We start from the raw sequence: 24,046 nt of genomic DNA, 5'->3' as shown, positions 1-24,046 counted from the left end.
ATATGTCTTCCAAGGTTGAACTTAATGAGAATTTGGGCCTGTTAAAGAATCGTGAAGAACTAGTATTTTCTCTTAGACTATGATAAGAAGTAATGTAGAATGGGTTATAAACTTGAAGTGATAGCAGCCCCAGGGCACAAAGATGTGATGTCCAGGCCTCGGAGCTCCTACACCACCTTCTCTGGAAGCCTGGGACCCAGTGTGCCCCAGGGACAGATGCAGGCTTCCTCTCCAATCTGGCTTGTTACAAGGGAGCTACATGATTTAGTGTCTAACGACCCTTCCTTCTCCTCCCAGGGAAGAATGGGAGCAGTACAGAAGTAGGAAGTTTTCAAAGATCAAAGAAAATATGATCCATTCTTCTATCTTTTCTTTTGACTTTGGAGTTTGAGGTTCTAGTCACTCCATTTCCTTGTGGATCTGTGAGAAAGATGTTCACTTCCCTTCCAAGAGAAATAAAGTGGCAGCTGCCTCTTGGCCTCTACCCCAGGTCCCCTTATAAGCAGGTTTTATAAGTCTGATGAAAAGTTTCAGCAAACACACATGCACAAGTGCACACATACTCATACACTCTCTCACCCAGAAATCATCTATTTCTAGTCCTTTCGTTCACATATAAGAAAACTAAGACATGGATAATCAGGGACCCATCTATGCAGCTTTGGTAGAATCCAGACATGATCTCACATCTTCCAATTCCCATTCCGCTGTTCATTCCATTTCATCACTCTGATAAATCATTCTTTCAAGTCCTCACTATGAGTGACAACAGCTGCCTGCTGCAATAACCTTTTCTATAACAAAGAAACTCAACTTGGAATGGATTCAAGTCACTCAAGTCTCCCCCCCCCCCCCAAAACCCCAACATCCGAGAAAGATGACAGGGTGCTAAAGAGAGGGGGCTAGCTAGGCTGGGTGATCAAGGTCAGTGTGCCTGCCTGGCTCTCTTGCTCTGTTAACCTCCCCATACTAAGACTTATTTGTGTTCATTTCAAGAGGCAGGATGAGTGCTCTCATTCCCCACCCATGTGATCTCCCACAATTGGCTGAGTTGGCATATGTACTGCCACCCCTGCACAGAGCGTGCCTTGATCCCAATGCTGCAGAAGGCTGTCTGAAAAGTTCACATATTTCTTTGGTAGATACCTATAAACAAACACTTAATTAAAACTAGTATCTCTAGGAACAAAGAGAATCTTATCAAATTAATACATCTTAAAACACCAAAACTTGGCTAAGAGGTGTTTTTAATAATCAATCTCATAGGTCAATAAAAGAGCTATAAATACACAAGTTACTGCTACCTCACAATTCTGAAACTTGTGAAGTTTTAAAGAAATGTTTAATGTTAACAGTTGCTTACTTAGTAGATATAGATCTAACAAGAACCAATCAATTACAACCAAAGATTTTGGGTAGGTATAGGTATGAGCAGGGAATGCTAGAGGGGTGGCATGACATAAAAAACTGCCTAGCCTATAAAAAAACTAAATAAAATCAAACTTACTCATCCAGCTACTTGGATTCTTTTTCCCTCTTTCGGGTGAGAAGACTGGGTTGAATATGCTGGCTAAGAATGAATGGGTTTCACATCCTCCATGGGACTGAGAGTAAACTCTTGGAAAGAGGGATTCACACCATGACTCAAGTCCCTTTTTCTACTCCTCATCCTCACCTCACCACTGAGTTAGTTAAACCTAAAATCTTCCCTGCAAAAGCATTAAACATCAAGGGTACAAGACAAGAAGCAGAGTTTCCAGTCTCTTTGGAGCATCACACTTTCATCTGCCTGATAAAAATAACAAGTCACAAACAAGGATCAGAAAACTGGATTCAGATTTATAAGATAAACATAACTAGTAAAAAGTAAATACAATGGACTAGGAAAGAAGGAGCAAGCTAGTAACTGGGTCAGAGGCAGAGTTTAACTTTAACCAGAAATATGATTTAAAACGTTAAGCATGGTTTACACCCTAACAATATAACCCATTCTTGGGTATTTAAGTTAATAGGAAATGTATAAGCTCCAGATAAAAACTGCCACAAACCTTATTTTAAGCATAGATCTAAAGACAGCTAATTGGGAATAAAACTCCCTCCACTTAAGAACTTAGGTAAAAATGCTATCTATCAGAATAAAAGCACTTTAAACTGCCTGCATTGGAAGATATAAATAACAGCAACCATGTCCTTCTGAGCTTAAGAAGCAGTGTGCGCACAGCTTGCAGAACCTGGCTTGCATACCAGAGGAGTTTCTGTATAAAATCAATCTGAGGAATTTATACCACTCTTGGTTCTAGCACCAGCTGGGTGACCTTGGGAAAGTTACTTAAGTTAGAGTTTTAGTTTCTTATTTGTAAAATAGAAACTATTTTACCTATCTCACAGGGTTATTGTAAGTATTAGATGAGATAATTTATTAGCAAGTATCCAATCCAATCCTTTTTATTGAGGGTGTTTTGTTGTTATTTTCTACAAAGACAATCCAGGTTCTTAGCACTACAGTAGAAGAACACAGGACTAATCTTTTCAGGTTTTCTTGTTTGTCTTGTTTTAATCAAAGAACTACCATGATAAAGAACTGATCAAAGTTATTTATTGTAAAATTGAACATTATACTTATAGACCCAATGCTACTCACTGGATTATAGAAATATGAGTATAAAGTATTAAAAATATGTCTTTCTCTTTTTATATGGCAAAATTTTCTGTGTGCTCCTTTTTGGAAAGGGTATTCTCATCAGTTATAAACTGCTGCTCCAAATTACGTGATAATTTAGATCAAGGTCATTACCAACCCAGATGACCAACCTGAAAAATACTGTTCTCATGTCAGAGACCTTGAAGAAAGAACGCTCTAATGGGATTAAGATGGCTGGCAAAGAATTACAACACGAATAGCTCAAGAAATCTTAATTTGTGAAAGGTCACAGAGTTACAAAAAACATCGCTCATTTCAACTAATTAAATGAAATTTTAGTTAAATGGCACCTTAAATATTGGTATTGCAGCTGCAAGTGCATTTAAATAGCATTTATGCAGATATAATTAGCACAATTAAACATGGGTAGAAGTAGAAACACTATTCTTAATTATATTGATATAATCAGTTTTATTAATGCTTTATAGCAACAAAAGTGACATCTGACAGTAGCACACAATTCATGACTGAACCTAATATTAAGCATTTTAGCATATTAAGGACTCTAAAGCCAGGTAATTGGGGAAAGAAAGAAGTCAAATAATGAGTTCCTACCTGTGACGATACCATAGTTGGGAGGTTCAAGAATTACTCCATAAAACTGGATGATGTTTCTGTGACTGAGGACACTGAGTATTTCTGCCTGTACAAAAATCAAATACAAAACTGCATAAAAGTTCACATTTATAAAAGTTTTACAAATAGATTTCCATTCAATTTTCTTTTGCATACATTTACAAAGATATATATGTGCTCAACAAGTAGGTGATGCTGAGAAAACTGCCTTTGGCAGCATTCTTGAAAGTTGAAGAATTTCTACTGAAGCTTGCTGAAAATTTAAAAAGGAAATGGGGTTGAAGCGGCCACAAGAGGTGCTTACTGGTGAGCCAGCATGAGACAATGAAGGAAGATGACGCAATAGGGGAGACGACATATTTATTTACTCTAAAAGCCCTCTTCCTAATAGTCACATAGACTTTTTCTGCACAATGTCTCTTCTAGGAGACTGCAGCAAGACTGAACTTCTATCAGTTGGATGAATAGTCATGACAAAATTAAGCTGGGGTTTCCTAACTAGTACTTGAATAGATTCAGGTGACACCCATTTATATTATTTATCCAATCATTCATTCAAAATATATTACTGCTCTCATATTGTATGCAAGGTACTGGAAAGGATATAAAGGTGGATTCTTGACCTCCAGTGGTGATTTCATAGGGAAACCATACTTTACACTTTGAAATGTATTAAATACTAGAAAACTGTACTACAGAGTCAAGTGGTAAAAAATAGATTATATTTACTAGACAATTTTTAAAGTGAAAAAACAGAGATACTACAGAGTATCTCTGCTAATGTCTATAGAAGGATGTTCTCTAGATTAACTAAATCACATGTAGGCACTAAAATTTTATTACTTTTGTGGAGATAAAATACAGCTAACCAAGAATTATAAATACAATTAGGTACACAATCGTGTAAGTTAAATACAAAAAATGTTTAATATTTTTAAATGAAAGGCATGTTATTGGCAGTAAGTAAATAAAGATTTATAAGTCCTCATCCTAGAAAGGGGATCATGAAGAAGAATGTCAGCAATTGAGGATAAATGGAGATGCCTTGGTCAGAAAGGGGACTCCCCTTTGGGAATCTGCACACTATGAATGTGTTGTTATAATTTTTTTCACAGAAAGATTTGAGATTTCATTAAAAACACTGTGAAATTTGCTTTGAAGTTCAAATAACTAGCTAGGTAGAAAACAGAATTTTGAGGGTTCGCATTGGGTCAATACAGAACCAAGAGAAAGGAAAATTATCATTGATGGGAGCCAGCCCAGTGGCCAAGTGGTTAAGTTCGTGCTCTCCGCTTTGGCAGCCCAGGGTTTCGCTGGTTTGGATCCTGGGCATGGACATGGCACCACTCATCAGGCCATGCTGAGGTGGCATCCCACATAGCACAACTAGAAAGACCTACAATTAGAATATACAACTATGTGCTGGGGGGCTTTGGGGAGAAGAAGAAGAAAAAAGATTGGCAACAGATGTTACCTAAGGGCCAATCTTAAAAAAAAGAAACAATCTATGGTTTGAAAAATAAAATTATCATTGATGGGATGAGGCATTTATCAAGATTGTTTTGACAATGTTTTTCTTTTGGTAATATAGGTATTGAAGGGGCTATTAGAACAACTCCCTCACATTCACTGAGTGCCTACTGCATGCAGGAGTTCTGTGTTCATCAAGCAACCTTCTTCTAATAGCATAGATTTCCAAGTAGGAAGAAAATGCACTAATTGGGTGATACAATTATTCAACCATATGGCAATTCTACTCATTGAGAAATAAATGAACTTTGTTGTAAAAACAGAGTTCATGTGAAGTTTGGAAAGCATACGCCTCCCCTATTTTTAAGTGGCAGATGAACCCTTTGTGAGTAAAGCATGGAGTTCAATGTGATTAGAGCATTAATGTTTGGACCAGTATTTGCAAAAGAAAGGAGTGTTATTTTTTATTCTTTGGTACGTTTTGGTATATTCCTTGGGGTATCTAAATTCTGTGACCATTAAAATGTTTGTACTGGGGGCCAGCCCCATGGCCTAATGGTTAAGTCCAGTGTGCTCTGCTTTGGCAGCCCAGGTTCGGTTTCTGGGTGCAGACCTACACCACTTGTCGGTGGCCAGGCTGTGGTGGCGACCCACATACAAATTAGAGGAAGACTGGCATCAGATGTTAGCACAGAGAGAACCTTCCTCAGCAAAAAGAAAGTTTGTATTAATAAAGAATAAATACAAGAACATTCTGAATCCTGGATGACCATTTTATAATTCAGCATGACATGGATTTTCAGTGTTCCAGCTAATTTTCATATTTACCTTTAAGATACTATCAAGTGGTACCTTGGAGAGACGATTTATCTTTCCAAGCGTTGGTAAGCATGTCTAACAGCTCATGGGTAGGCATATACTAATATCAAAATAACAACCATTATCTTTGTGTCTTATTGTTGTGCTCATTTTTAAAATTTTTTACGGTTACGGAAACTATACTCTTGCAGTATAATTTGCAAGTGAAAGACATTTCTATGGAATTAGACTTTAGGTTCTAATTTAATAAACTAAGAATTTGATTTAACATCATGAAAACAACATACTATTTTAGGGTGCTGTTCTAGTTTTGTGGAAATGGGCTAATAATAAACAGAAACAGACTAAATAAATAAGTGGTATTTGCAATAAATGAAGGCCAAGAGATATCACGATGTTAGCAATTCAAACAAGCTCCCATAGAAATAACTGTGGGATTAGTCACATTACTAAAACCTGAGCTGAGCAGTCAGCATCTGATGGCAAGCAGATGTATTCTGTAGATTTGCCTTTATCGGCACCTGCTTGCCAACAGTTCATGAATGAAACGGTTGTAATAAACATGCAGTAAATAACTTCTCCTTAAATTGTTGTTGTCCTGATTTAAACTCTGGGATACTCTAGCACATAGACTGCCCATTCAAATAATGGATTAGTGGTTTAAAAAAGTCCTGCCTGTTAAGAAAGGAAACATAATAATGAGGAAGGCTAAAATAATGGTCCACTGCGCAAAAAAAAAAAAGTAAATATATCTTTTAACACTATTGAAAACAAAAAAAGTCATTTATTTTCAACAAAATTTGATGAAAATTGATCACTTCAGTCATATTGATTCTACATTTTATTTGACCACAATGAAAAAAATTCTTTAAATGCTCTTCTAGACTTTGGCAGAAATGAATGATGACATATATATACACACACACATACACACATATACAATAATCATCCCAAAGTTACACAACCCAAGGTCTAAATATCCTTGGGATAAATAAGTAGTTTTCCAGAGTAGGACTAGAGGATCTAGGGAAAGACTGACAGACTACAGCAGTTTCACCTCAGGCTCGGAGACTCTCCATAAAACAAGGAGTCCCAATGTGAGAAGTGGAGTAAACACAGGTCTGTCCATAAAAACGTCTAACAGTCACGTCCTTATCAGAGTTTCAGTAAGATACGTGACAGCTCCGACTGCTTCCAGCGGGGACCGGTTCCTTCCTCCCTCCCTCTCTCTTTTCCTCCCTTCCCATTTCTTTTCTTCTTTCTTTATAGGAAAAATGACAGAGGTTTTAGTTTGTTAATAGGGCTGGGGAGGAGGTGGGTATTTTGTTAGTTTTATTTTGTCTGGCATTTCTATGCATTTCTATGAGGAGATGAGCCATTAGCTCAGTTTGCCATGTTTCCAGAAGTCGACCACCACACAGGTTCCAAAGAGCTGATTCAATCAGGGAGCAGAAGTTAAATGTCATAATTTAACTAAATTTAAGTTAAGGGAATTTAAGTTTTAATCTCCTTCTTTTAAAGTACTTTCAACAGCTTTAAAATAACATTTTAAAATAATTTATATCTTCATTTCAGAGCAATCCCTTTCCTGCAATTCAAAACTTTTTTTTTCTGTTTTGACAGAAACTGAGATATAACTGACATATTATATTAGTTTCAGGTGTATGACATAATGATTCAATATTTGTATATATTGCAAAATGATCACCACAATAAGCCTAGTTAACATCTGTCACCTACATAGTTACAAACTGTCTTTTCTTGTGATGAGAACTTTTAAGATCTACTCTCTTAGCAACTTTCAACTATACACTACAGTATTATTAACTGTAATCACCATGCTGCACATTATATCCCCATGACTTATTTATTTTATAACCGGCAGTTTTTTCAAGCCAATCCCAAATTTAAATTTGTTTCTTTACTTGTGGAGTGCTGCCATAGAACCCTTAAGGATTCTGTGTTTTTAAAGCTTATTTTACATTCCATTGATGTAGCCTATATGTATTTATGTAATAAATAAATTATAAATAAAAATTAGTTCACTTCCTTTTGTGAAAGTAAAGGTACTGACAGCATTCTATTAATCTATTGTCTATGGTCTACAGACAGCATTCTAATGAAAGCAATAGTTATGAAGACCCACATCATTAGGCTGGCAGGCCCTATTTACACCTTACATTAGGAACAGGTCTTCCTCCCTGGTTGTCAACAGCTATTCCCTCCACATAGCAGCAGGATTATGCACAGGGTCCATCCTTCTGCCTGTGATGTGGTACTGACAACAAGGACAGTAGGTATTAAAAAATCCATGGTACACTCCTACTGTCCAGAGCGTCAACTGCTCATCCTTTCCCTCTGGTACATGTGGTAAAAGAAAGAAAAACGGCTCGTTCAATCATTCAGAGGAAGCAGTCTCCTTACTACACTGAGCATTCAAGGTCAAAGGCTTTATCCAAAGACAGCTCTGTCTCCAGGTTCCACTATGATCCAGGTTTAGGATATTCCCCCAAAGTTCAAGAAGATGTACGATCCCACATTTTAAAAAAATAAAAATTATATATACAGAAGAGAGACTGAGAAGAAATAAACCAAAATATTAATTATGATTATCTCTAGATAGTAGAAAGAATCATAAATAATTTTAAGTTTTTACCTATTTGCCAAATTCCTTACCATCAGCTATATATATATATATATATATATTTTAAAAGCAAATGTCAGTTACTCTGGTGTCTTCTTTTTTTAAAAGACTGGCACCAGAGCCAATCTTCTGTTGCCAATCTTCTTCTTTTTTCTTTTTTTCTTTTTTTTCTTCTTCTTCTTCTCCCCAAAGCCCACTAATAAACAGTTGTATATCCTACTTGTAGACCCTTCTGGTTGTGCATGCCTATATATTTTTAATCAGAAAAAGCAACACATGCATGTAATATATAGAACATATAAAATAAAAAATATTTATTTGCAGAGAAATTCTGATTTTCCCTAGGATTGCATCAGGAAGAAGTAAAACTTTCTTCACCTTCCCACGATTACCCTAGGCACATAAAAACTAGTTTAGTTAACCTCTGAGCTGTTTCTCCTGACATGCCTCCGGAACTAACTAGCGTTTGCCTGGGTCACTCCTGAAGAAGGTCGTAGGTTCTGAGAGGCCCTGAGACCAAACACGTGGGGACTGGACACTGAGCGCACTCTAGAGCGATCGCAGCCTACCCAGGATCTGGCTCAGCATTTTAGGAGACAATCCTCCTCTCCTACATGCGCGCCTGTGGCCTGCTGCCCTTCAGGGAAGGCTTCCCGACTGTGCTCATCTTGTAAACCATCCAGTAGAACACCACACGAGGACAGAGGTCAGACACTTTACATACAGGAAACGCTCTATAATACTTGAGGGATGAGCCAACAAACAGTACTTGATGATAGTGATAGCTAGTGTGTTTAACTGCTATACAGAGTCCACATTAGTAAATGTTTACGCTGAATAGCACAGTGAGAAGAGAAAAATGGCCAGAGGGTGTGGACTTGCTTCAGTATTCACTCTGTTCTTTCACACGCATAAGGGTTACTAAGGAGATTATTTCCTAAGAATGACAGTCAATCAATTATATAACCACAGTAGAAGCCACATCTGAAATTTATGTTCACCAGCTCGTTGTTGATTTAAACTGCAGAGTGAAGCCTTGGATGACTACACTTTGCCTCCCGCAGGCTCTGCAATCCAAGGCAGTCAAATGAGCAATGTCTTGAGAGCCCTTTCCTGCTTGGCTGTTCTCCAAGCATGCCCTTGCCTTGGCATTGTACTTCTTCAGATTCAGAATGCAGAGGCTTGCTTAGTCTTAAACCTTCCATTTCCAATTTTCTACCCAATACATTTACCATATATTTCCAAAATCACCTCTGCAGGTAAGCCAGCCTTTTGTCAAGGCAGCACCTTCCACATCCACTGTTCTACCGGAATGCTGTGGCAGACGCTTCTCTATTGTGCAGTGACAGATGGGTCCTGATTCTCAGGATGAGGCTTTCCTGTAAGCAGGCTCCCTGCTGTAGACCGAATGTTTGTATTCCCCAAAATCTCCCCAAATCCCCCCAAGTTGAAATCTAATCCCCAGTGTGACGGTATTTGGAGGTGAGGCCTTCGGGAGATGACTAAGTTAAAAGGGTGGATCCCTCATGAATGGGATTCGTGCCCTTACAGAAGAGACCCCAGAGAGCTCTCTTGCCCCTTTCTCTGAGGATACAGCCAGAAGATGGCCATCTATGAACCAGGAAGCAGGTTCTCAGCAGAAACTGAATCTGCTAATGCCCTGACCTCTCAGACTTCCCAGCCTCCAGACCTGTGAGAAACCAATGTTCATTGTTTATACCCTACCCCATCTTTGGTATCCTGTTTCAGCAGCCTGAAAGAACCACAACACTCCTCTTCTTAGGCTTGGGCCGCGTCATAAAAGTCCACAGCAATTGAACCAGGTCTCTAATGAACAGGATGGGTTCAAAAACACACAGCCACTCGTCTCTCAGTACAGCAGGCCTCTTATCTTTATCACACAGAGCCCAGAACTATTGTACTTAGCAGCAGACAGGTAAGAGACAAGGGGAAATTCTTGATTTAAAGACTCCCAAAACAGTATTTACAAAACTGTAAGGTCAAATCATCTAGCTCTTTCAGGCAAGACACAGGTAGAACTTCCCTTTCCTTCTGTTTCAGGCTCTGATTATAAAGATAACTGAGGCAGAACGCTCAATCTCAGTAATCAAAAGATTTATATGCATCAGATCACAAAAACTGGGGTCAAAACCAAGAAAATCCTGTTTAATTCACTGCATTTTTACCCCAAGAGTATCATGGCTAGGGGCATTTTCCTAAAATAAAGACTCGATTCTTACATGTGTGGCAAGATGGAAAACCAGCCCCATTCCTCCTAAAATTGTAGCACTACAAGAACAACTTAAAAAGTAGGCTTAGATGATTTTCAATCCTGTATGTCATTGCTGGAGTGCTATACACAGGTCACACTCTTTGAGCCACTTTAGGCTTAATGAGGCCCAGTCAATAACAAAGTCACATGACAAGCAGCAAACCTCACAGTTCTGTAGGTTCTCTTTCAAATGCTGCCCTTTAGGAATTCAGGGAACTAAAGAAAGATAAATGAACTGAATTCAGCTTCCATAATAGAATATAACCTATATTCCTAATGATATTTGAAGTCATGAAGAATTTTCTTTGGAAGGAAAAAAGCTAGAAATACTAAGAGTGAAAAATAAACCACCATTCTGCTCACTGTTCATGAACAACCAAGATGGAGAGCGGAGGTGTTTATTACAAACATGTGAGTGCCGGGCAATCTCTGTTGCTCAATGGTTTTCCTGGTGGGCTGCAGCAGACTCACCACATGCAGCCACTTGGACAGCAGGCTGAGCTCCCCTCCAAGGATCAGGCTGCTCCCTGTTAAGCACACACCCAACTGAGGGCAGACTAACCCGGCAGGAGGGCAGGGTGGCTGAAACTGAATGCAGCAAATAGTGAAGCTTTAAGAACAGGGATTTAAGAGATACCTCTTTAAAAACTAAGAGATTTTACATTCTTCGTGCTCACAACAGAATGTCACTGGATGACATGAAAAAGTCAAATCATGTTGTAAACAACCTGTATTCAGTCTGGGTGACAAAAGCAAGCACAAGCACCCAGCTTTCCACCAAACGACGTATGTAACTTGGTCAAAGAGATCATTTGGTGCTAAAATTATACAGAAACCTCCCCAAAGAAAGCCCTTGAATAAGCCTTGAAATATGAACTAATGAAGGATTAGGCTTCCTAAAAACTGAAAAGCAATATAATTTAATCAAACACTGGACTAGGTGAGTGGGAATTTAAATTCTAGTTCCAAAATGGATGGCCCTAAAGCCACCTGGTCACTCCGGACCTTGTTTTCTTCCTAGAAAATGACATGGTTGGACAAGATTATCTTCCAGATTCCTTCATGCTTTAAACTTCTATCTATTTCTGTATTTGACCTGAGGTAATTAACCAAGGTGTTCTAGGACATCCTCTGGAGTCAAACAGGATTGAGCATGAATCTTGCTCTGTTACTCACAAGCTCGGTGACTTTGAGGAAGTTATTTAACCTCTCTGGGCCACAGTCTCCTCATCTGTAAAATGGGGACAGTGATCCGACCCCAGAGCCCAGCAAAGGCCTGGTGCTCAACCAACGCTAATTCCTTCCTCTGACAACTTTTCCCTTCCTTTATAATCAATTCATCATCCAGCCAAGTCAAGCTTATGGGCAAATTCAGATCTCTTCCAGCAGTGCATTCTACTTTTATATTTTGCTTGTTTTAATTAGCTTCATACATTTACCATATTCGACTTTCCATATTTATCCACATTTTTACCTAGATATAGCATTTTCACATTTCCAAAGCACTTAGCTTATGTGACCCTCACAAATAAGTTAGCTATTTTACCGTATTTAAGAGTTAAGAGAACTGGGTCTTGGATACGATTTGTCCACGCTCCCTCTCCAGGAGCCTAGTGAACGTCAGTGATAAAATCTGAATCTAGGCCTCCTCCATCTGCCTTTTTTATATATTCCCCCCCTTTAAAAAAAAAAAGTCCAATAAAAAATCAGTCCTTTCATCTACACATTTTTTTATTAAAAGCTGCCCTTGCTCAAAGAGATTCCAATTTGCAGACTCCTCTATAATAACAGCTAACTTATTGAGTGCCTACTGTGAGCTCGGCCAAGCAGTTGCTGCAGACTGAACTTTACAGCCTCACAGCACACAGGAGATGAGGGCCTGCTATTACCGCCCTGTCACAGGGGAAGAAACCTGGGCACCGAGAGACCCGAGAACAGCACAGCCAGGTTGTCAACACAGGTAGTCTGATGTCAAAGCCCTGCTTCTAATCACTGACCATCCCACTTTACTTTACAAACCTAATTTGAATACAGAGCAGAACATTAGTTTACAGAACCTCCAAAAATTACAAAGGCCTAGAAAATTCCAAAGCTCTCTGCAGTTGGTTACAAAACAGTGAGAAACAATTCCTCCTCAGTTCCCTCCCTCAGGCAGGGCCTCAGCTGCTGCCCCCACTTTCAGATCTCCAGGCCTTCCCGACACTCCATTGTGCGGGATCACGTCAAGAACCAAGATCTAATTCCCCACAGGCACTAGGCCATCAGGCTAGCTAGCAACAACCAAATTTATGGCTAATAAAACCAGTTAATTGCACAGCATGAAGCACCCTCTCTCTATGCAAAAATTACATGGTTAGGAATTTTGAGCGACTCTCACAATCTGATTAGCTAAGTGCTTTATAATATTACTCTACAGTGCAACAGAGTTTGATTATTTACATCCCATAAGAGAAATGTTTGCCACATTTATTATGGAAATCTGCAAAATCATTTAGAAGAATTCAGGCAAATTTAATTTTAAAATAGTCAGAAAAGTCTGGAGTCCTGTAGACTCCAATTAGACAGTATCTTGAATACCTGGATTCTTCAGCTAAATTAACGATTTTACTATTTCTGGGTTCTGTCAGCATATACAAACAATAACTAACGGCAAAGGCAAGTGTGTGACATCTGCCAGACTACTGATTAAAAAAAGTACCAAACCCTCACAAATATACAGTAAAAATAATCCGGAATGACTGTCGTAAGAATGGAAGGGATCTGAAGTCTTCCAATCTTTTCCTTCCTAGCCCCCATCTACAGCTCCACCTTAAAGCAATTCCACTCTTAAAGACAAAGACAGTTCTTCCCTAAAGTTCTGATGAAAACACAGCCTCCACTTACATGAACCCTCCGATACCTACAACCATCACCACCAACCATGATAATCTTTCTTTTCACTAGCCTTCATGCTGAGATCTAAGTCTTTATTTGTGTTTGGTGGAGATACTGGAAGATAATATCTAAAGGCTAATTTTTACATTACATTATAGTTTTTCCTAAGCCTAAAAATTCTAATTCTTATCAATTTTTTTCACATCTTACTTTTCAGTCTTTTGGTTATTTTACCTACGTCTATGCAAAGACATCAGTCATTCTGAAAACATATTCAAATAACTGGTATTAGGTAGAGCTACCTGACTGACATATTCATCTTTCACCCCGATATTGGGGTAAGATGTAAACTTGGTTATTGTGGTTTTCCTCAGAATTGTCTTTATACTCCTCTCATACGAAAGATTTCGTATGTTCTTTAATTCAGTCATATAAAGTTATAATTTAAGTAAAATAGTCTTAGTAAAAGGACTATTTGTGATTTTCCTGAACAACTGGTTTGTTTTTATCCCGTTGCTCCTGATTATGGTAACAACCTATCATGTTACATTTTTCAAGCTGATTGCTAGCAAGCTTTGACCCAAATTTGTTGCCTATGTCTAGAAAGTATAGAGAATCTCCTGGGTGTGTTTTTATCATACTAACTTCATTCTTGCTTTCATTTTGTTTTTCTACCAAATTTTCCCTTTGCCCTATTTTCCTATTTTTAATTTTTTTAATCTCACAATTTGTTTGTATCTTTATTAGCTGCCTTAAATCATTTTGATAACAAGGCCATACGTTAAAATGTACTAGTGTATCTCAAATTGGAGTCCTTAAGATAGATCCACAGATAGATCCTTGGTGGCCCATGAAGTCAAAACTCAAACAATGGTCTAACTGAAGGGTTACCTCTTGCTCACCTATCTGGGTACACAATTTCCTCAACTTTCTCTCCTCCGGGAGTGTCACCAGCATTCTACTTTAGCAACCTATGACCATCCCTTAGACTCTTTCATTACTCACCCATCTCAAACTTAGGAACCCCTCTCTGACCTCAACCTCTTATCCTTATTCCCAATAAACCTACTCTTCAGGTGACCACATTGAGGTCTCTAGTCTCTTAATTCCTTCCAGCTTTTCCTTTCTAATCAACCGGGTTTTACTGAAAGAAACAGAGACCCCAAATAACAGTAGTTTAAACAAAATAGTTTATATTGCCTCAAAATATGAAGGCTGCAGGAAGCCTAATATGGCAGCTCCACGATTATATTCTGTACCAGCATCCTTAGCACTGGCTTGCATCCTGATGGTTACCTGATGGTCACATATAACCCCTGAGTTTCCAAGCCATTATATTCACATCCCAGGGAGCAGGAAGGAGGAAAATGCATAAGGGTGCCTGTTCTCTTAGGTCAGCCTCCTTTAAAGCTTTCTCAGCAATCTCATCCAACGGGTTCTGATTATATTTCACTAGTGAGTCCTATTTTCAGGGAGGGCTGGGCAATGTATTTTTAAGCTGGTTACAGTGGCACATCTAACAATACATAAATCTTAAGGAAGACAAGGAGAATATATATAGGGTAGGCAACTAATACTTAATGCCATATCTACCAAGCTATCCGTGATCAAGATTCCGTTTAATGAAAGGATCTTTAGGGTACTACATACCACTTTACACTCCTTGGTCAAATATTGCCAAAACTCTAAAGCCCTAGTCCCCATTCTACCAACTGCTAAGTATGGAAAAATCCAATAATTACCGTTCTATGCTTGTCACCACCTCTAGACAAGTTTTTATGACACAGCTGTCCTGAGACAATTAACATAGTCTATATACGGTCTGTAAATTTATTAAAAGCTAAAAGACAGTAGCAATTATTTTAAGTATCTGCAATTAGCTCCCCTTTCCACTCTCCATTCACCCAATAAATATTTACTGAGTGTCTAACAATGTGCCAGGCACTATTTTTTGGTGCTGAGGATAGTGATGAACAAGAGAGCAAAATCTTTGCCTTCATGCAGTTTACAATCTGGTGGGGGAGGACAGACAATGATGACATCAAGAAATAAACAATTCTCATTAGTCAGCTGCAATAAACCTCAACTCTTCTCACGCCCTTTAGCTACTGGTGCCTTTTTTGTTCTCAGATGATGAGCCCTCTCATGTTGGAGAAACAGGTATGCCCACCCTCGGCATTCCTACCTGACACTGACTGCCTTTCTCTCTGTCTCAGAGGAAACGGTACTCTTCCTTCCCCCAGACCTCACCCTGACACCTGTGCTCTTCTTACTTCCCCTTCTTCCCTCAGGATATTATGCTCCATCAATTATATCCTTTCTGGAATCTTTAATCTCTTTCCAGTTCTATCCTCTAGGCCTAAAAAATGCGTGAGTTTCACCTCTCCAAGAAACAAACAACTTTTCTTGACCCTCATTTCCTTCTCAAACTACTTTCATGAACATCAAAACCTCAAAACATGAAATGCTACTTTACACTGAATTCTATTTCCTTGCTTTCTATTTAGTCCTTAATCCCATCATATTTGGCCAGATTTTTATTCTACTGTTAAAGTTTCCCTAACTCCAAATTCTGATCTTTCCTTTAATATCCTATATAGGTTCTGAGTTTTTACATTAAATATAACCATGCCTCCCCTTAACATTCTGATACTGTCCTTAGCACCTATACTTGTGCTATATCCTGATATGAATGAAAACAAGGATGAGACAGGCATTGTAAGCCATATAAAAATAAATAAACCCTTACCATCAAGGACTTATACAATGTCAGCAGGAAAATAAAAGTGCATAATAACAAGATGCAACACAACGGCCATCAGAAGTGCAAAGTGCTGTGGAGGATCCAAAGTGCTGTGGAGATTAGGTGAAGCTGGAGGATAACGGAAAGCTTCAACTGGCCAATGAAGAATGGATTAGATTTTGATTATTAGCCGGGAGAGCTTTCGTGGAGAGGCAGCATGGGGCGGCATATCTGAGAAACAGTAGCACTTTTGTTTGGTTGGAATGTGGAATATACACAAGGAAACAGAGGTAGGCAATGGAACTGCTAACACACAGCAACTGACAACATATGCCAAGCTGATTTTCATATTGAATTTCAGTAGCAGAGACTCCTAAAAAGTGAGAAAACATTAGGTTTCAAAGAGAACTTCCAGGATCAACAAGGCCTACAGAGGTAGAAGCATTATTATTTTACCACCAGTTGGAACTTTAGGGTCATCTGCTCCAGTTGTCCTCCGAATGCAGTAATCTCATTAGTAATATTCTAAGGAATAGTTATCCCTCTTCTGGTTGAACACTCCCAATGACAGGTTAACACCAGGGAAACAGTGCTGCACTGCTGGGAATTTGGAAATGACTGACCTAAATAGATGAGAGCAGAGATAGGTCAAGTCACCCTAAAGTGAAAGCTCTTTCCAGGCCAGGATGAGGGGAGATAACTTGATTGCAAATATTAACGTATTTAATAAATTTGTGTGTGTGTGCAAGTGCATGCATATGTGTGTATTTAATGGTAGTTAGACATGGTCAGCCATAATGGCCTAGGAAAAAGTTAAAGAGATAATCAGCACTGGCAGGAGGAAGAGATTGGAGGAGGAGGTTGGACGGTGTAACTTCCCCAGTGAGGTAGGTCCTCCTGTTGAAGGGTGGATAAATTGGATTATCAGCAGAATGTAGGATCAGAATATATTCAGATCTCATTACTAACTCCTTTTATTCTGAATCCACAGTCATATAACTTTGTAAGTTTGTTTCCCATATAACTCACCTGCAAATAGAAAACTTAAAAATTAGCAAGTTGATTTTATTCTTCAGTCTCAGTCAAATATGTTAGCGCGAAAGCATCCTGAGTCAACTCAACTCTGCACTCGAGATTAAATTTCTGAACACATAAAGCAGAAGCTACCCCACCAGGGACTGTTGGGTGACTGCCAGCTTTCCCTAGGAGGTGGCTTCACGATATCCTTGGGAGCCTCAGATCTCCCACAGTAGGAAACTACTTTTCAAGACTCAGATGACTAGAGTTGACCTATGTAACCTGCTGTGTTCCTGAATTGATCTTGCTTGCTATGCTATATCCATTTCAGCCCAGATTTTTATCTCATTTCCAAACACCACCTCACCCCAAATTCTGATTTTTGTCTTTGCTTAAAGAGTCAACTGGTATCCTTAATCTGATTGTGACTCTATTTAACACCTTACTATCTCTAAGCAGAAAGAAAGAAAAAGAGCTCCTTTAAAGGCATTTGATAAATGGTAGTTAACTGTAACTGGATCCATTCTTCCATGCCTGTTGATTGAAGTCCTTTTTGTGTAACAGATTCCTTTCATTTCATGCAATAATGCTTAGAACCCTGAAGAGATCAGACACAGGCCTCAGTTTACATTTTGAGTTCTCTAGGTGGAACTCTTCCCATGCAACAGACTATTACCATCGCTAAAAATTCCAGAGAAAATAACTCAAGTTATTTTGTGTAATACTGCTTATCAACTGCATATGACTCTCAAGAGATAAGAACCATTCTGAACATAAACAAATACAAACCTGACCAACATCATATACCAACCTGCATCACAGGAACACTTCTGGCAGCCCAAGACATTTATTAACAAAACACACAGAAAGTCATTGCTGAATACAGCTGAGATGTAATAGTGAGCCCAGAGATAAAGGGTCTCACTAAACAGTGAGGTCCAAGAGTGAGCCCAGAAATAAAGAACAAAATAAACGAGAACATCAGTATGTTTTCCAAGAGATGGACAGAAGACCGTGTGTGGGCTATGAAGCATGAAAGTATAGACCTTGTCAAGGGCCTACAGAAAGGCGTACAAATTTCTTTAAGTCTGGGAGAAAGGGATTTGATACAGATGAACCAGATCACATAAACAGTATCATTATTATAATTCTTTTGCAATCAATGAATGCAATAACTTGAGTTTCAGAAGTTGTAAGCCAATTACACCTCACTCACACATTCCTACAGCTAATACTTAGGGGCTGCTTCCTATGTATCACCACTGTCTCCTCACTTTACGCACATTAGCTCATTTAATCCATGAAGTAAGTATTACTGTTATCCCCGGTTTATCTCTAAGAAACTAAAGAACAGAGAGGTTAAGTAACTTGCCCTTGGTTAGCTAGCTAAGCAGCAGTGAAGCCAAGATTCAAACCAGGCAGTGAGGCTGTAAAGCCTATGATTTTGACCTTGACAGAATACTGCCTCTCTCACAAATGAATATCACTTTTCAAAATCACACAGATTTTGACACGCATACACATTTCTATATATGACATATGGATAAACCAACTCACCTGTGACTAGACATATGCTTAGGACTTCGTACATACTCTAACATATTTATTTGATCTCAGTATGGAAAGAACTCTAGAATTAGTATTGAGAGACCTATGTTCTAGTCTTGGTTTTGACACTTCATGGCTGTGTGATTTAGGGCCTCAGCTTACCTACTAATAAAATTAAAATGTGGAGGTAAAAAGGACACAATGAATGATCTAAGTCTCTTCAACTCTAACATTCTGACTTAAATCTGATTTAACTGGTATGGGGTGGAGCCCAGGCATGGGTGTTTCTTCAAAGCTCCCCAAGTGAGTCTAATGTGCAGCCAGGATTTAGACCCACTGGCCTACAGAGTGGTTCTGTCGCAAGCTCAACCACAGCCTAGCTGCTTTAGAGTCAGAAAACCCTGGGGCTGAATTTCAGCTCTAGCATCTATGAGCTGTGTGGCCCTGCAAGTGTCTTAATGTCACTGAGCTGGCTCTTCATTTGTAAAATAAGAAAACCAGTATCTATTTAAAACAGCTGTGAGGACCAAATTCACATGGAAAGTACATGCTAGGCACATGGTTTTCCTCACAAAAGGTTAGCTGCCAGAAATTGTACCTAGAGTGAGCAAAGAAAAATTTTTGAAAAAGATCTCCAGAACTGAACTCAGATATACAGAACATCAGCTAGAAATATGAATTGCTGGAAAAACAGACCCAAAGACTGACAGCAACAACACAATGAAACTCATAAAGGAGAGAAGTCAAAACAGGGGTCTGGGCAGGACACTGACCACAGACTAGAGAATGTCTAGTGAATACAGCATCAGAAAAGAGTGAAGGCATATGTCACCCTGCATGCTCAGGTAATTCCACATCTGGCGGAAGATGTCTAAATTCAAAAATAAAATATACCAAAATGACCGCAAGCTGTTAAGCCTGGTTCTTCAGACTTCTAAATAAATCTCTTGAAGTCCCCTACTATTTTTAAAATAAAGTGCCAAGCTGAAAGAAACTGAACGTTACTTCTCTTTTTCACTTACAGGGTAAGGAATCTGGCTTACCATCATTAGCTTCACAATTACTGTATTTGCAGAACGAATCTGAATTTGACGGGGGCAATTCTTATGTTTCCATTTTCTGCCCCTTCTCAGATTTCTGTGTCAGAGGTCAAGGAAGACCACCTTATACCATCATTCTTTTTCAATGCAACTGTCTTTGGCTCTGGCTATCATTCATCATAATGAGGTTTCTGTTGTATTGGTGTAATCAAATGAGCCCAAAAATATGTACTGTGTTCTCCCTTCACATATGGAAGGACTACTAACTTGAAGTCAATGGGAAAACTATTTCTGAGTTATTTTTCCAGTAGTGAACATGGGTCACAAGGATCCATTATCTGTAAAATGAGGATATTGTCTTCCAGCTCTGCAAAGGCCGCTGGGAGGATGACACGGAGGACACGGCATTCTTTCTGAGGCGGTGCTGAATACAGACACTGAACCGGGAGCACAAGGACTAGTGGTTCAGGTCCTGGTTTTTCACCAACTTCCCTGTATGCTATACAGCGAGTTAGCCTTTCAAATAGTAGAAATCTGTGCAATGGGGGATAAAAAAAATTTTTAAATAAACTTTTTCAAAATAACCTCTTTATTTTGGAATAATTTTTAGATTCAGAGCAAAGCTGTGTTTTATACGTTTAGATTTAGAGAAAACGACAGTAGAGTCCCTGTATAGCTGTGGCCCAGGTACCATCTTGTGTTACCATGGTACAGTACTATTAACTAAGCTCCAGACTGTTTGGATTTCACCCGTTTCTCCATTAACGTCCTCTTTGTGTTCTAGGATCACCTCCAGGGTCACATGACATTTAGTTGTGATGGCTCCCTAGTCTCCTCTGGCCTCACACACAGGGTTTCTTTAACGATCAAGTAAATGTGAAAACACTTCGTAAAATGAAAATGAGCATTAGAATACAACTTACTATTGTTATGCGTTAAATGAGTTCATGCACGTAAAGCACCAAGAAAACTGCCTGGAACATATTAAGCTCCAAATATTGCATATTAGCATTATTATTATAAGTATTTATACCTATCCTACATTGTGATCAATTCTACATCTTCAACAATTACTTGGGATTCAGAATTCCTCTAGGACCACAGCTTTTATTTTCTCTACAAGAAGTCAGCTTTACGTAGTTAGCCCTTGACCAAGTCTTCAAAAATACCTTGCTCTAACCAACTGAGTTAGCAAAAGCAGCCCGATCTAGGAGAGCAGGAAAGATAAGAAGAGACACAGTGGATGCAGAGGCATTAATGGAACCTCAGAAGCCACTGAGGTTTCACTTCATCATCAAATATCAATCTTGTGTCCCAGAGCTACAAAGCCAAAGAAGCCATGGAATTCAAGAGGGAACATTGCATAGAAATCTGCAAAGTAACCAATACCTACAGATTTCCCGTTAAACCATCTGCACACAGCTTCCAACACCTTAGGAGATTAGAAAAGATGACCTGTGGGGGGGGGGGGTGGGGACAGGGAAGTGATGCTCTTCTTCATCCCTCAGTGCCCTGAGCTTGCTGACCAGCCTGAGAGAAAGCTCAACCAGGATCCACGTTACTCATGCAACTCATCTGAACAATATCAGGAAATAGTGAATAAATTCCAAGTTGCTTTAGAAGAATAAAATGAAGGAAACGCTCTGGAGCTGAACCTGTATTAAAAGCCACTAAACATTCTGCCTCTCACACATAACAATTTACTAAGAAGTGTTCAGAAGTTTTCATGACCTGAGCGCCAGGGAGAATACCGAGAGTTGTTTCTTAGTAGAAAGGTCCACAACACGTCCACTTAAGGGACAAATCCATTAAATATAATGTAATTTTAGCAGACAAGAACTACAACATGTATGTGTATGTGTATGATGGTGGGCAAACAGCTGAGTGAAGGCATAAGAAAAAGTGAAATAAATTCTTTAATTGTAATAACTAGCAATCCTTGTCAGCTTTCAGCATTATTTTCAGGAAAACCGTATTAACAAATAAAATACAGAAAACTTTTTTTTTTACTCTTTTTGAAGCCAGTTATAGAATGCTTCTTGATCAAATTCATATTTCAGAGATGTTAGGCTAATTCTTCATGAAGTTTGGTGGTATACTATTTTGAGTCAAAAGTGAAAACAGTGTATGCTGTGGCAGTTGCTGCTGGTTGCATTATATTTTGTTGTAGCTAAATGTGGCCACATGACACAACTCTGCCTAGTAAGTATAAGAAGTTATTATTCACATTTAAAAAAAAAGGGGAAGTTGGACCCCTTCCTCATACCATACACAAAAACTAACTCAAAATGGATCACAGATATAAGTAATCATAGACAAACAAATTGTAAAACTGTTAGAAGAAAAGAGAGGAACAAATCTTCATGACGCTGGGTTAAGCAAAGCCTTCTTAGATATGACACCAAAAGTACAAGCAATAAAAGAAAAAATAGGTAAATTAGACCTTTTCAAAATTAAAAACATTTGTGCTTAGGGGCTGGCCCCGTGGCCGAGTGGTTAAGTTCGCGCGCTCTGCTGCAGGTGGCCCAGTGTTTCGTTGGTTCGAATCCTGGGTGCGGACATGGCACTGCTCATCAAACCACGCTGAGGCAGCGTCCCACATGCCACAACTAGAAGGACCCACAACGAAGAATATACAACTATGTACCAGGGGGCTTTGGGGAGAAAAAGGAAAAAATAAAATCTTTAAAAAAAAAAAAAAAAAAAAAAAAAACATTTGTGCTTCAAGAAACACCATAAAGAAAATAGAAAAGACAACTAACAGAATGGGAGAACATACTTGTAAATCATATATCTGATAAAGGTATTGCATCTAGAATATATAAAAACTCTTATAACTCAATAATAAAAAGACAGTAACTCAGTTAAAAATAGGCAAAGAATCTGAATAACAGTTCCACAAAGAAGATATATAAATGGCCAATAAGCACATGAAAAAAGGCTCAACATCATCAATCATTAGGAAAATGCAAGTCAAAAGCACAATGAGATGCCATTTCACACCCACCAGGATAAACAAACAAACAGAGAATAACAAGTATTGGTGAGGATGTGGAGAAATGAGAATGCTTCTGATGGGAATGTTAAGTGGTACAGCCACTTTGGAAAATAATCTGATAGTTACTCAAACAATAATGTGACTCAGCAATTCTACTCTTAGGTATATACCCTGTATGACTGTACATAAATGTTCATAACAGCATTATTTATAATAGCCAAAAAGTAGAAACAATCCAAATATCTATCAACTGATGAATTGGTAAATAAAATGCGGTATATCCATATAATGGAATATTATTTGGCAATAAAAAGGAATAAAGTATGTGAAATTGTGATTTATAATAAGAAATATATATTTGGTCTTCGTCCTATTGCTAGCACAAAGCTCCTAAAATCCTTGGAATTTCCTAAGTGATAGAGGGATAAAGGTGTATTTTGCTATGTTAATGAGGTAACTTTTGAAGAGCATCTAAGGCGGGCCACCCTGATGGTGCAGCAGTTAAGTTTGCACATTCCACTTCAATGGCCTGTGGTTTGCCAGTTCGGATCCCGGGTGCAAACATGGCACCGCTTGTCAAGCCATGCTGTGGTAGGCATCCCACATATAAAGTAGAAGAAGATGGGCATGGATGTTAGCTCAGGGCCAGTCTTCCTCAGCAAAAATAGGAGGATTGGTGGCAGATGTTAGCTCAGGGCTAATCTTCCTCAAAAAGAAAAGAAAAGAAAAGCATCTAAGGATGGGGGCTGGTTGCCAGGAGAACCAACCATGTGATTGGAGGGCTAGAACTTTCTGTCCCCACCCCCTGACCTGCTGGGAGGGGAGAGGGGACTGGAGGTTGAATCAACTGCCAAAGGCCAATGATTTAACGTCATGTCTATGTAATGAAGCCTCCATAAAAACCCAAAAGGATAGGGTTCAGAGAGCTTCTGGGTTGGTGAACACATGGAGTACTAGAATGGTGTACCAAGAAAGGGCATGGAAGCTGCACGTCCCTTCTCACATCCCTTGCCCTATGCATCGCTTCTAATCTGGCTGTTCCTAGTTATACCCTTTTATAATAAACCAGTGATCTAGTAAGGAAAAGTATTTCTCTAAGTTCTGTGAGCTGCTCTAGCAAATTAATTGAACCCAAAGAGAGGGTCATGGGAACCTCTGATTTATAGCCAGTCCATCAGAAATACAGTTAGCCTGGACTTGCAATTGGCATTCTGAGTTGGAGGAGGTCGTTGGAATCTCCAGTGTGTAGCTGGTGGGTCAGCAGCACAGGCAACAGCTTTGGCTTGCAACTGGCATCTGGGGGATGAGGGACAGTCTTGTAGACTGAACTCTTAACCTGTGGAA

At 38.9% G+C, this 24,046-nt stretch overlaps 1 protein-coding gene across 5 annotated transcripts in view; it reads right to left on the bottom strand.

The window, feature by feature from the left end:
* The window catches only part of MAP3K20 (mitogen-activated protein kinase kinase kinase 20), a 167,769-nt gene that overhangs the window by 90,558 nt on the left and 53,165 nt on the right, over positions 1-24,046 (bottom strand). For all 5 annotated transcript variants that reach the window (XM_070580214.1, XM_070580213.1, XM_070580211.1 and 2 more), the window contains one exon: positions 3,257-3,344. In XM_070580214.1, coding sequence (XP_070436315.1) covers positions 3,257-3,344 — 88 coding nt within the window. The remainder of the gene's footprint in view (positions 1-3,256; positions 3,345-24,046) is intronic.

This window comes from Equus przewalskii, chromosome 17 (genome assembly GCF_037783145.1).
Source record: "Equus przewalskii isolate Varuska chromosome 17, EquPr2, whole genome shotgun sequence".
Classification (NCBI taxonomy): Eukaryota; Metazoa; Chordata; class Mammalia; order Perissodactyla; family Equidae; genus Equus; species Equus przewalskii.
The sequence above is the reverse complement of the archived record's forward strand: the minus strand, read 5'-3'. Positions and strand labels throughout refer to the sequence as shown.